The sequence below is a fragment of the Castor canadensis genome, chromosome X, assembly GCF_047511655.1.
Source record: "Castor canadensis chromosome X, mCasCan1.hap1v2, whole genome shotgun sequence".
Lineage (NCBI taxonomy): Eukaryota > Metazoa > Chordata > Mammalia > Rodentia > Castoridae > Castor > Castor canadensis.
In genome coordinates, this window is record NC_133405.1 from 82,668,390 (window position 1) to 82,681,627 (window position 13,238).

The 13,238-nt window shown below is 45.6% G+C and overlaps 1 protein-coding gene and 1 pseudogene across 1 annotated transcript; one reads left to right on the forward strand and one right to left on the reverse strand.

Moving 5' to 3' along the window:
• Positions 1-8,332: 8,332 nt before the first annotated feature.
• Positions 8,333-8,704, reverse strand: LOC109703329 (cAMP-regulated phosphoprotein 19 pseudogene; annotated as a pseudogene).
• A 1,258-nt stretch (positions 8,705-9,962) lies between these two features.
• Positions 9,963-12,762, forward strand: P2ry4 (pyrimidinergic receptor P2Y4). Its single transcript, XM_020188436.2, has 2 exons — positions 9,963-10,014; positions 10,498-12,762. Exon 2 carries the CDS (start codon positions 10,550-10,552, stop codon positions 11,645-11,647), a length of 1,098 nt encoding a protein of 365 aa, XP_020044025.1. The 5' UTR covers positions 9,963-10,014; positions 10,498-10,549; the 3' UTR covers positions 11,648-12,762.
• Positions 12,763-13,238: the final 476 nt, after the last annotated feature.

Below are 13,238 nucleotides of genomic sequence, written 5' to 3' on the forward strand. Positions count from 1 at the left end.
GAGTTGTGGGTGCACATGTCTGTGAGCCTTGAACTTTTCTCGTTGGAGAGAAAGGTACCATAGGATTCCTGGCCTAGAAGCAGATTCTCCTGACAAGACATTGCCCATGGAGGCATCCCCCCCAACACACACACACCTAGAGTAACTCCCCCACCCCCCACTGACTCTCTCCAATCCCTGCCTAAGCAGCTTCCTTTGCCTTGTGTGACCGCCCATGGAATTAGAGATACTGCTGTCCCTGCAGCTGCCAGAGCCTCCATAATGATAACAACAAAGTTATCTTCCTTTCTCGTCCTTGCCATAGTGCCCAAGCTCGATAGCTGTGGGCATAGAGAATGTAGACACAGAACCTCCAAGCTCTGGGGATTCAGGACCCTGATCCCCTTCATCTGCCCTCAGAACTGGCTGGTCTTTAGCACTTACCTATAGTCACAGCCCTCAGCCCCTGCAATGGGGTCCATTCTTCAGAGGATGGTTATGGCTGGGGCTCAGAGGGCTGGGCTGGGACTTCTAACTCCTCACTAAAGGCCCCGAATAGCAGTCCTGTATTGCCTCTGCATAGTTGTCTGGGTCAGCCTTTACCATTCATGGCCAATATACACCCCAGGACCTTGTCATTTAGTTGCTGTAACTCTCTTTCCCAGGGATTTCCAGATAGAGCTAGAAGCCCAGATTCTTCAGGAATCATATTTGATAGAAACTAATGATGGACATACAGGAAAGATTCAAATATGTGCCAAGGTTGGTGACTGTGGGGCAAGTGAAAAGTCAGAATGAATCTACTTTTGGATGAGCCTTCACCAGCCCCACACTAGAGGCTCCATCCTCCCTTTCAGGTACTTATCCCTGTTTCAACAAGTCTGTGGTCCCTCTGAGTAGGAAGAAAGGAGATCTGTGAGGTCTTTAATGCAATATTATGATTGAACTAAAATCATCTCTTTTCCAGAAGTATGTGTATTTTTTGACTGAGGTATAATTCATAGGCAGTAAATGCATAAATTTTAAGTGTAACACAATGAATTTTTCACTACTGTTGTGGGCTAAATAATGACCTCTAAACATATCAGGTCCTAATCCCTGAAACCAAGAATGTAGGGACTTTTCAGATGTGATTTAAAAGATTCTTAAAATAGAGAGATTATTCTGGATTATCCAGGTGGGCCCTAAATGCAATTACTAGTCTTATTATGAGAGCGAGGCAAAGGGAGATTTGACTGCAGAGGCAAAAGGCAATATGAGGACTGAAGCAAGATGTGTTGCTGACTTTGAAGATGGAGGAAGGGGCCATAGCCAAGTAATCCAGGGACTGTAGCTCTAGAAGCTAAAAAAAAAGCAAGGAAATGACTTTGCTCCTTTAGTCTCTCATGGTCACAAGATGAACATTGCAGTTCAGATGCAACTCTGCTGATACCTTTATTTGGGCCCATTGCTGCTGATTTCAGATTTCTGGCCTCCAGAATTGTGAGTGAATAAGTATACATCATTTTAAGCCACTAAGTCTGTGGTGATTTGTTATGGGATCCATAAGAAACTCAGATACCTGTGTCAACACACATGCAACCACTACTCACATCGAGATATAGAACATTTCCTTCTCCCCTGAGAATTCCCTTCTGCTTTTTCCTGTTACTCATCCCCTAAATAGAATCTATCATCATAGCTTCAATCTGACTGGGAGTACTTGCATTTTACAAGGATTCAAGGACAAGAAGACCAAGGAACACATCTCTAATTATGGAGTTTCTTGTCCCTGTGATTGCCTTGTGGAGGAGATATTTTCAGGTTCTTACCCACCCTTTCTCTGCACACTGCAATAATATTCCCAATCAGGAAATGATGATCAGATCTCTGTATGAGGAAGGTGTGGTTTATTCAGTAATGGTTGTAGCAGACAGGATTGTTTACTAACTCAACAGCCATCACCTTATGGGCAGAATCCCCATGTTTAAGACTTTTGTGTGTGTATGTGGTACTTGGGTTCAAACTCAGGACCTCATGCTTGCTAGGCAGGTGCTCTTACTGCTTGAGCCACTCTGCCAGCCCAGAATCCCCATTTTTAAAAAGTATTCTACCTTCTCCCTGTGCTCCTCTAAGTCAGTCATGGTCATTTCATCCCTGCTGACAGTGACTGGTTTAGTTATAGGCATGATGAAATTTGGTCCACTGAGATGTGAGGATAAGTATGCTGGGGAGATTCTGAAAAAGGTTTTCTGAATGATAAAAATAAAAACACAGGAAAAGAGGCCTTCCTGCCTTCCCACTGAATACTGCCAAGTTTGGAGCCAATGCCTGAACTGCCACAGCCACCATGAGAATTGCTAAATGACAGGCTGAGGGCTGTAGATCAGAAAGATGGAAAGAATCAGGGCTTTTTAAATGACATTGTCGAACTGCTGAATTGGCCAACTCCAAAGTCACCCACTTCTGGATAATGTATTATGCAAGATAATACATTGCCTTTTAAAACATGTTAGCTGAGTAGGAAATTTCTCGTATCGCAACTGAAAGCAAACAGGTTGTAGTGGGATGTAGACAAAGGTATTAGCTCAGTTGGGGAGGGTGGAAAGGAAAGGAAACAGATGGACCAAGTGGGAGACAGAGATTGCCTGCGCCATCCTAGATGCTGAACAAAGTGGTCTGGTCTCTAAGGTTGTTAACAGTCTGTTGGAGAAAAAGAATACATATTTAGCTGGATGTTGGTGGCTCACAACTGTAATCCTAGCTATTTGGGAGGCGGAAATCAGGACGATCAAGGAGCAAACCTGGTCTGGGCAAACGCTATCTTAAAAATACCCATAAGGAAACAGGGCTGGAGGCGTGGTTCAAGTGGTAGAGTTTCTGTCTAGCAAAGCAAGCATGAGACCCTGAGTTCAAACCCCAGTACTGCCAAAACAAACAAACAAAATCCCCCACACATTCAGAAAGACAAAAAGGGCACACGACAGAGAGGACACACGGACAAAACTAACCTAGGTACAATTGTATGGAGAGTCACTTTCATATGATTTTATTAGTAGACTTGGATTATCCAGGGTTTCAGGTTACTGCTTTCTCTATCAAGGTTCAGTGACTATCTTGTTCCACTTATGCTCCACAGCTGACCTAATTTTTCATTTCATAAAGAGACCTTAGGCAATTGAGATAAACCTCCCACACCCTCCATATACACCTATATTTTAATTCCTACCAACAATTAGTGATGATAAAACATCTGTCTGGCACTATGCTGGGTTATTATCTGCATTGCCGTATTTTCTCCCCACAGCAAGCCTGGTGCTAGTTTCCTTATTCCACACGTGAATAAATGGAAGCTCAGGGAGACTTATTCACAGTGACACAGTTGGTAGGTGATGGAGCCAGAGTTTAACCCTAGGACTGTGTGACTCCAAAGTCTGCATTTTTCTACTATATCACTCAGCTCCCATCCATGTATTTCTTTCCTTCCTTTTTTCCCTCCCTCCCCCTTCCTTTCCTTCCTTTCTTCCAAACTTAGAGGAAGAGATCAGAAAATGTGTCATTTCCCCCTTTCCTTCTTTAGTCCTGAAGGAAAACAGACACTCCAGAGAAACTGTGGTCAAGACATTTGTGAATATTAAATGTGAGGGACCAGGAGGGAAAGGATTGGAAAAAAAAACAGGAGTAGTAGTGGAATGGAAGTGTTATCAGCAATAATGGTATGCACATATTTTACTTATCTCTGAAGGGGAAAGAAGATAATCAACTTTTCCTACATAATAAATTCCATATGTCAATTGAATCAATATCAAACAATCAAGTGGACATATACTACAGCAAACAGCACATGCTGGGCTTAGATTATAGATATAGAAAGCACTCAACAAAGTGTAACTGAGTCACTCATTCACTCAACAAACATTTATTAAACACTTACTGTATGCCAGATACCTATTCTCTTAACCCTGAATTGAAAGGTATTTTGGACCACCACACATATAATTTGAAAAAAATCTAAAAAATATTGACACATGTTATAACACATGTCATAACCTCACCTGGAAGGCTGTGGGAAAGTGAGAGGTAAGACAAGGTGCATGTCCTAAAGGAACTCTGGGTCTAGTGTGGGGGTGGAGGGTCAGGAAGAGATGGGCAGAAACACAAGTGAGTATAATTCTAGGCAGCCTATGGTATGTGCCATAATCAAATGTGATAAGACTATGAGAGAGGGAGACAGAAATTTCATTTTCTGTTTTTTTTAATAGTAAAGAGTGATTTTATTAGGAAAGCAGAATTATACCTCGAGGGGTCAGGCAGGCAGTTCAGATTGGCTGTAGAAGCTGTCAGAGCTTGGAGTTTTATCCAATAGTGTGGAAAACTGAGGGTCCTCCCCTTGTGGTCCTCCCCAAATGGTTTGACCACTGTGCAGAGGGACTGCCTGGTGCAGGAATGCATGGCCTGCACATTTAATTCTCTTTGCCCTTCCCGGTTTAACCTTGATATGGGCAGTGGGCTCCATAAGGAGGATGGAGTCATTATCTTAATCATTGGCCCAGGGTGTGGCCCAACTGGGGGCTTTGGAATGGAGTCTTGTAGTGTGGGACATTTCCTCACTTCCGGTCATGCTTACCTATACGCCTACAGTGATATTCTCCTACCCAAAGTTCAGGACTCTGAATTCTTTCAGAGGTATGGATAGGGAGATCCATCCGGCTGCTTCCTGCAGATAGGGGGTGTTAGGCGTACTCAGATCCAAGTTTACTAGACTTGAGCAGAGTGGCCACTGAGAATATGGCACCCCCCTTGTTGAACCAGTTGTCATGAAATGAAGCAGCCATCCTATCCAAGGGTAAAAAGGTATTCTGTAGCCTGCAGTCCATTTTAAAGTTTAATTCTGTGTTCTATGAGTGGTGTCTCAAATCACTGTTAAGGTTGTACTGTTAGGAGCTGCACTTCCCTGTAGCAGATCCAAGCTATGACGACAAAATGTTACAGGTGGTTGGGTTCTTCCAGATGTTCCTCAGTGCTTAAGTGCTAAATGCCTAAGATCAGGACGCTGTCCCAGGTACAGCAAAAGAACCATGAAGATAGGCAGAGAGTAAAGAGTGATTTATTAGGAAAGGAAAATTGCACTTCGAGGGGTGAGGTGGACAGTTCAGGTAAAGATTGACTACTGAGAGAGAAATTTTGATTAGGGAGGGATCTGTATGCTGGAGTCTCTTGGTCATTTAATTATTGATAACAACTTGCTATGTGTGGTGGCACATGTAATACTAGCACTTGAGAGGCTGAGACAGGAGGATTGAGTGTACCAGGCTAGCTTTGTACTACATAGAGTGACCCTCTCTTGAAAACAAAACAAACCACAACAAAAGAATTATTTTTTTAATTTAATTTTATTTTTATTATCATATTATTGTTGATTATTGTTATACTGGGGGTACATTGTGACATTTACAAAAGTCCTTACAACATACCATAGTTGAATTCACCCCTTCATCATTCTCTTTTATTCCCCTTCTCCCCCCATTCCTGGAATGGTTTTAACAGTTCTCATTTTTCCAGTTTCATACATGAGTACACAGCATTTCCACCATATTCACCCTCCCACACCCTTTCCTTATATCCTCCCACCTCCCACTGGTACCAAGCCCCAGGCAGGACCTGTTTTGCCTTTCTGTCCTTGGTATTTGAAAAAAGACATTTTTGTTTTTTAAGACAAGGAGTTTCATTATGAAATTTCCAAGTGTATATGTATTATAACCTGAATTGGTTCATCCACTCCATTTTTCTCGTTTCTACCTTACTTCCCTTCTTATGGTGATTTCAACAGGTTTAAACATTCTGTATTTGTTCTTGTATAACAAATGTACCTGGTAGTGGAAATCATGAGAGTGAATGTTCTGAGGAGGAGAGAGAGAGAGGAGGGAGGAAAGAAGTGTTGGAGATGGGAGAGGAGGGTTGAGGAGGAGAGGAGAGGAAAAGAGAGAAGCTCCTTGGGGCAGGGCCACATTTGGTGGAAGGAGGACAAAAAGGAGCCAGGGAAAGAGAGAGGAGGAACATCCAGAGATGAAGCTGAGCAATTCAAAGTCACAGTAAGAGTTTCAGAGAAGAGAGCCACTGCGGTCTGCAGCATTTCACTCCTTTTGCCTGGGTGAGAATAGGAGAAAGCTAGGGCTTCCGCTTGGGGCATGTTGGGAGAGGTCTTTTCCTGAACTAGCCACTGGGCGGCAGTGGAAGCAGCAGCAGCTGCAGCTTTGTCCAGGACAAGCAGAAAGCTAGTAAGTAGAGTTGGGTCAGGTGAACCAGGGCAGAGCGAAGTCAGCTTGAAGCAGTGGGAGCAGGAAGCTGGCTCAGCCAGGGCATCTCTTGAGTGGCCTTCCCCTTGGGTGTACACCAAGCCTCAAGTTACACTTGACCTCCTCTGAAGAGGCCAAGTTCATGTGTAGGAGTGAAGTAATGTTAAAAAAGACCTTATAGCTTTGCAGCATTTTATGACTTACACAGTATTTCCACACCTACCGACCAACTCGTTGCCCTAAAAGGTTGGTATTACTACCCCAAGTTCACTAGTGAGGAAGTTAAGTTACAAAGAGGTATCCAGAGTCGCACAACTAATAAGCAAAACAAGGATTTGAACTCAAGTCATTCTAACTCCAAACACCTGTGCTTTTAATTCAACATCCCAACAGCTCATGACTCAGGTTATGACTGTTCCTCCACTCTTGCCTTTATCCCACCCACCACCCTGCAGGATACTGACAGGATCTCCTGGTTTCTCCCATCCAGGGGTCTAGACCTTCAAAGAGGTCTACACCCCAGGTTCTAGAGAATCCTTTGCAAGCATGCCTCCTCCTCTCACTTCCAGGATCCAGCCAGGCATCAGTCTCAGGACCTGAGGATCAGGTTCCCAGCTCTACCAGGAGTGGATTCTACTCCACCCTACTCCCCCTTCCCAAGATCACTGCCCTCATCTTGAGTCTTCCAGACCCGGTGTGCCTCATATGCCTGAGACAACCATACTTAGGAAGCAGTCAGTTAGCTTCAGGGAGCCTCAGACCCACAGCTGCCAACAATTTGGTGTTCCCTGGCATTAGGCTTTCAAAAATCTAGGCTTGCTCTCTGTACCTTCTCCACTGTATTCAGGGACAGGGTCTCTGAGAGTGATGGAGAGAGCTGAGGTGCTGTATAGGAAGGGGTGGCGTGTGTAAGTGAAGCTTATTGGTGAGGTGTGAACTGCCTCCTGACCATTTCCTCTTACATGTGTCACAGGCAGCTCAAAATTTATACACTGGGGCTGGGGGTGTGACTCAAGTGATAGAGCACTTGCCTAGCAAGCACAAGGACCTGAGTTCAAACCCCAGTACCATAAAAAAATTATACTGAAAAATGAACTCCCCATCTTTCCCCAAATGTGTTCTTCTCACAGCTTTCCCTATGCCTGTCAACAGGACCTCTGTTCTTCCAGTTGCTCAGTCCAAAAATCTTGGAGTCTTTTTTTTTTTGAAACAGGATCTCACTTTGTAGCCCATGCTGTCCTGGAACTTGTGATTCTCTTGCCTACTGAGTGCTGGGATTATAGGCAAGCACCATCATACCCAGCCTGGTATGAAAGGTTTTGAAAGGTTTGCAAAACTATTGTGTTTACAAAAGTGGCACAAAAGTGAATGCAACAGTCAGTGCACATGTACACTTCATTCACATCTTCAACAATGAAAGGCATTCTAACACTACAGAACTGAGTAAGACGCTAGCTTCAACAATAGCTTGTTAGCACTGAAGTTACATAAGTTACACCAGAACCGGCAAATATTGCCCAAGTAAAATTCTATGGTTAAAGCTGAAACAGGTTTAAGGCCATTCAAGTTCAAGCACAGTTAGTCAAATCTTTTGGCACTCCATCTTCTTGTGTCTGAATTATGTGACTTTTCTTCCAACTTGTGGTCTTAAACTTCTGTTTTCTCAAAATCCAAAAAAGAAAATACAGAAGAAATCAATACAACAAAGATTGTATTAAATAGGAGTAATATAAAAAGCTATAATTAAGATGAAGTAAGGAAAGCTGAAACATTAAAGTGGTAAAACTTGCTTGCTACTTATTGGAACCAGTCCTACACTAAGAATTAAGTAATATATCCAATTATTTTCAAGTAGATTACTTATGCTGCTCTAACATGTCCTTTTCATCAGTGCAGTGTTAAACTAATCAAAAACTGCACACTGTATATTCTCTTACAATAGCAGCACACACTAACACTACCTGCAAAGCTGTCAGTCTCAAATGACTTAGTGAAGGAAAGGAAACAAAAAGCAGATAAGTAACATATTAAGGATAAATAAGGGGAATTAGAAGACTCATGCAGTTCCTTTCTTTTAATCAGCCAGTCAGCTTGCTAGCGATGAGGAATGGTTTCCACTGAGGAAGGTCCTGTGGAATGGAAATGTGGTCACCAGTGACCTCGGTCTTATCCTGGGCTGCAATAGGAAGTTGCTTGTTCTTCATTTTTCCTTTAGTCATGTTATAATCCCCAGAATCAAAATATATTTGCCCTTTCTGTAATCATTTCCTTAAAAAATCTGAACCATCAGGCTTTTGTCCCAGGTGAGGATATCTTGCTTTTAATTTTGCTTCTTTAGCATTCTCTGGACTAGTCACTTTATTTTCTATTTTCTTCTGACCTTCTGCCGCCAAGGCTACCTCAGGGACTTCTGTGGACCTGGTGCTCCATCTAAGCCTGCCTGGAGTCATTCTTGACCCCTCTCTTTCTCTCACACCACACATCAGTAAATGTCTCTATTTTCAAAATCTATCCAGAATCTGACCACTTCTTACCACCTCTGCCACCCTGGTCCTATTGGCAACAGTCTTTTGCCTGGTCTTCCCTGTGCCACTGGTCCCCTGGCACAGCTCTCAACATAGAGCTGGTCAGTGAGCCTTCCACACTGAAAATCAGACATGACGATTCTCTAAACCCTAATGGCTTTCCATTCACTCAGCCAAGTGAAAGTCCTCTGAGGACCTTCAAGATCAGGTCCCCGCCAAACTCATCTTCTGTTTCCTTTCCTCACAAAAGCCTGTCTTTATTCAAGTCACCCAAATATTTAAAACCACAATTCTCTCTTCCCCTTTCCCTTCCCTATATCCCTCCCCTCCTTTATTTTTCTCTATAAGAATGATAATGATGTATGTATTTTTCAGATTAATTTTATTCCCCCCAGTAGTGTATAAGCACCATTAGGTTGGGAATTGTTATTGTTTTTGTTCACACCTAGTAAACTACAAGTGCATAGCACTGGACTAGACATATCAAAGGCTTTCGGTAAATATTTGTTGATCTTTTCCTAGATCATGGCCAGTAGCTCAGAGGGGCAATTTATCACACACTAGTTAAGTCATGGATGCTAGAGTCCGGTCCAAAGGCAGGGCTTGCCTGGGTTCAGGTCTTGATTCTACCCTAGTTAGCAAAGACACTGAAACTATTTGTGCCTTAGTTCTCTCATCAGCAAAGTAAGGCCAGTAAAATTAGAACCTACTTGATAGAGAAACTGGGGGTTCTTATAAAGCTCTTAGAGCAGGGCCTGGCTCATAGTGAGGACTCCGTAAACATTTGCTATAGTTATATGCACATGGAATTAAGATATATATCCATGGTTTAGGTTTTTAAAAATCTTTCAATGTGGTATCTTGCAGTTGCCCATGTTAAAATTCATTTCCCATGCATCTGCTCACTTCCATGGACTTCCATGATCTTCCTGTAATTTAGCTGCCTCCAGTGGCCTGCTCTTCGCCTGTAAACTTGATGTTTCCTTGTGTGCTCCCTCCCATAATCATTCCAAAGCTGTTAAATAGTAATATCACTGAGCCCCAGTTTCCCAATCTGTATGCTGAGTGGGTTGGACTAGATCATCTCCAAGGGCTTTTCTAGTTCTGACAATCTTCTGGGATGGGATGGGAGGAGGGACAGGCCCCACCCCAAGCCCCACCCTCTGTGGATATGCCCTCTGGCTGCCAAGGGGAAAGGTGGCAGAGTCAGCTCGGCTCAGCTTCGAGGGGACCAGGTAGGAGATGTGCCAAGGTTCTTGGGCAAGGGCAAGGGTAGAGATGGGGCTCCTGGGCTGTAGGCAGGTGGGGGGAAGGTGTCAGAGGCAAATAAAAGTACAGAGACCTGGGACCAGGGAAGAGGAAAGGTAGGGACATTGTTGGGAGAGAGGCCCCTCATCATTGGGGAAGAGCTGTGATGTTGAGTTAGTCTACAATTTGGATCTGGGCATCTTGCCACTTTGAATAGTGCTGGTCAGCTCCACCTGCTTCAGCTATCCAGGCTCTGCAAGAGAGTCAGCTGCAGAATGAAATCAACCCAAATCCACTGACTGCCCTTCTGAGGCCCAGCACTGCTCACCACTCCCTGGGCTGGACTAAGGGAGCTCAGGAAGGGGCCAGGCAGACCTGCATTGCACTCAGATTCACTCCTTTCAGCTCTCTCTAGTGCTTAACCATTATTGTTCTCCCTGTTGCTTGTTTTTTTTTTTTTTCCCCTCTAGGAAAACAAGGGAAATCCTGCCTTCCTCATTTTTGCCCTACCTCTAGGGGGCCATGGCCACTGCAGAGTCCTTACTGTTCACATCCCTAGGCCCCAGCGCAGGTCCTGGAGAAGATGAGGTAGAGACCAACTGCTGGTTCAACGAAGACTTCAAGTTCATCCTGCTGCCTGTGAGCTACGCCATTGTCTTTGTGCTGGGCCTCAGTCTCAATGCTCCAACTCTTTGGTTCTTCCTCTTCCGCCTTCGACCCTGGGATGCAACAGCCACCTACATGTTCCACCTGGCATTGTCAGACACCTTGTATGTGTTGTCACTGCCCACTCTCGTCTACTACTACGCAGCCCGCAACCACTGGCCGTTTGGCACTAGGTTCTGCAAGTTCATCCGCTTTCTCTTCTATTGGAACCTCTACTGCAGTGTCCTGTTCCTCACCTGCATCAGTGTGCACCGCTACCTGGGCATCTGCCATCCACTGCGGGCACTACGCTGGGGCCACCCTCGCTTTGCAGGCCTTGTCTGTCTGGCAGTTTGGTTGGTGGTAGCCGGCTGCCTGGTGCCCAACCTATTTTTTGTCACAACCAGCATCAGGGGGTCCACCATCTTGTGCCATGACACCACTCTCCCTGAGGAGTTTGACCACTATGTGCACTTCAGCTCGGCAATCATGGGGCTGCTCTTTGGCTTGCCCTGCCTTGTCACTCTGGTCTGCTATGGGCTCATGGCCCGGCGCCTGTATCGGCCCTTGCCAGGGGCGGCGCAGTCATCTTCTCGTCTCCGTTCTCTCCGCACTATCATCGTGGTGCTCACTGTCTTTGCTGTCTGCTTCGTGCCTTTCCATATCACCCGCACCATTTATTACCTGGCAAGGCTGTTGGAAGCTGACTGCCAGGTGCTGAACATTGTCAACGTGGTCTACAAAGTGACTCGGCCCCTGGCCAGTGCTAATAGCTGCCTGGATCCAGTGCTCTACCTGCTCACCGGAGACAAGTATCGCCGCCAGCTCCGGCGGCTCTGCAGTGGTGGCAGGCTTCAGCGTCCCACTGTTGCCTCCTCCCTGGCACTGGTGACACTGCCTGAGGAGAGCAGCTGCAGGTGGACAGTTGCCCCCCAGGACAGTAGCCGCCCTACTACTCGTGCAGATGGATTGTAACCCTGAGAGAAAAGGGGGCTAGTGCAGGGCAGAGGTGAGGGAACCCATTGGTGACTCCTGATGAGGCAGTCAGCTGCCCTCTTCTGTGTAGCTGAAGGCGGTAGCAGTTATACCTCTGCCTCTACTTCTTTTTCTTTGTTTCTGTCCTTTCCTGGGGCCACTGGTCCTGGATCTTGAGCCTGCAAGGCTTCTCTAGTGCTCTTTTTCCATTCCGTTTCCCTGTGCCCTCCCACAGCAGGAGTTTCTCCAGCCAGAGTACAGTATTCAACTGAGGGGTGGAGAGGGTGGGGCTGTCACAGGATTGCCCTGATGTATCTGATGGAGATAGCCAGAATCAGGAAGTAGGGGCACTGGCATATCACAGATGCCATATGTGCCATGTGCAGCTCCCACACCCACTTCCTGGTTCCCTCTAGAAGACAGGATAGTCTTGCCTGCCAAGGTGCTGAAATAGGGCACACTCCCAGGGAGCCTGCGTGTCAGGGTGCCACATGCAGCTGGAGGGCTGGACTATTAAACTGATGAACAGCCATGAGAGCTTGATCCTGCCATGGGGTGGGGACCCTGAGGAGCCTCAGGGGGCAAGGCCTGAGCTGATAGCAGCTTTTGGAACAGCAATGGGACTGGACTTCTTTATGATGTTTGCTGAGAAAGTGTTTGATAGCTCATCTGTGCCTAATGAAAGAAGAGTGGACGGCTCTGACTGAGAGGGAGGAGCCCCGGAGTCCATGGCTGTAAGTGCCAGCATCAAGGCGTAGAGCAGGCTTGTACAAGCATGGGATGGTGACAGGAATCAACAGCTGACACCCATAACTGGTTCTTCACTGGTCTCTCCTCTTTCTCTAGCTCCTGCCCCAGATAAGTGATAAACTTGTCACCAGCTCTTTCAGATCAGGCTGCAGTACTTCAAGGCCAGGGCCAGGCACTGGCACTAATATGGCTCCCCCCAGAGTTTCCCACCCATTGGCTTATAGGATCAGGTTGGGGGGGATGGAGTGGAGCTTGGAAAACTAACCCTTGAGCCTTGGAAAGTCAGAATTTCTGGGCAGGCATTCACGAGAAGGTGGGCTTACACTTCCAGACCTCTTCCCTTTGTTTTTTTTTTTTATTCATATGTGCATACAATGTTTGGGTCATTTCTCCCCCCTTCCCCCTGCTCCCTCCCTTACCCACCCCCAGCTCCCTCCCTTACCCCCCCTTACCGCTCGCTACCCAGCAGAAACTATTTTGCCCTTATCTCTAATTTTGTTGAAGAGAGAGTATAAGCAATAATAGGAAGGAACAAGGGTTTTTGCTAGTTGAGATAAGGATAGCTATACAGGGAGTTGACCCGCATTGCTTTCCTGTACATGTGTGTTATCTTCTAAGTTAATTCTTCTCGAACTAACCTTTTCTCTAGTTCCTGGTCCCCTTCTCCTATTGGCCTCAGTTGCTTTTAAGGTATCTGCTTTAGTTTCTCTGCGTTGAGGGCAACAAATGCTATCTAGTTTTTGAGGTGTCTTACCTATCCTCATACCTCTCTTGTGTGCTCTCGCTTTATCATGTGATCAAAGTCCAATCCCCTTGTTGTGTTTGCCCTTGATCGATCTAA

Bases quoted from the DNA above. Each gene is read 5' to 3' on its own strand.
- P2ry4 (XM_020188436.2), top strand. From the start codon at position 10,550: ATGGCCACTGCAGAGTCCTTACTGTTCACATCCCTAGGCCCCAGCGCA.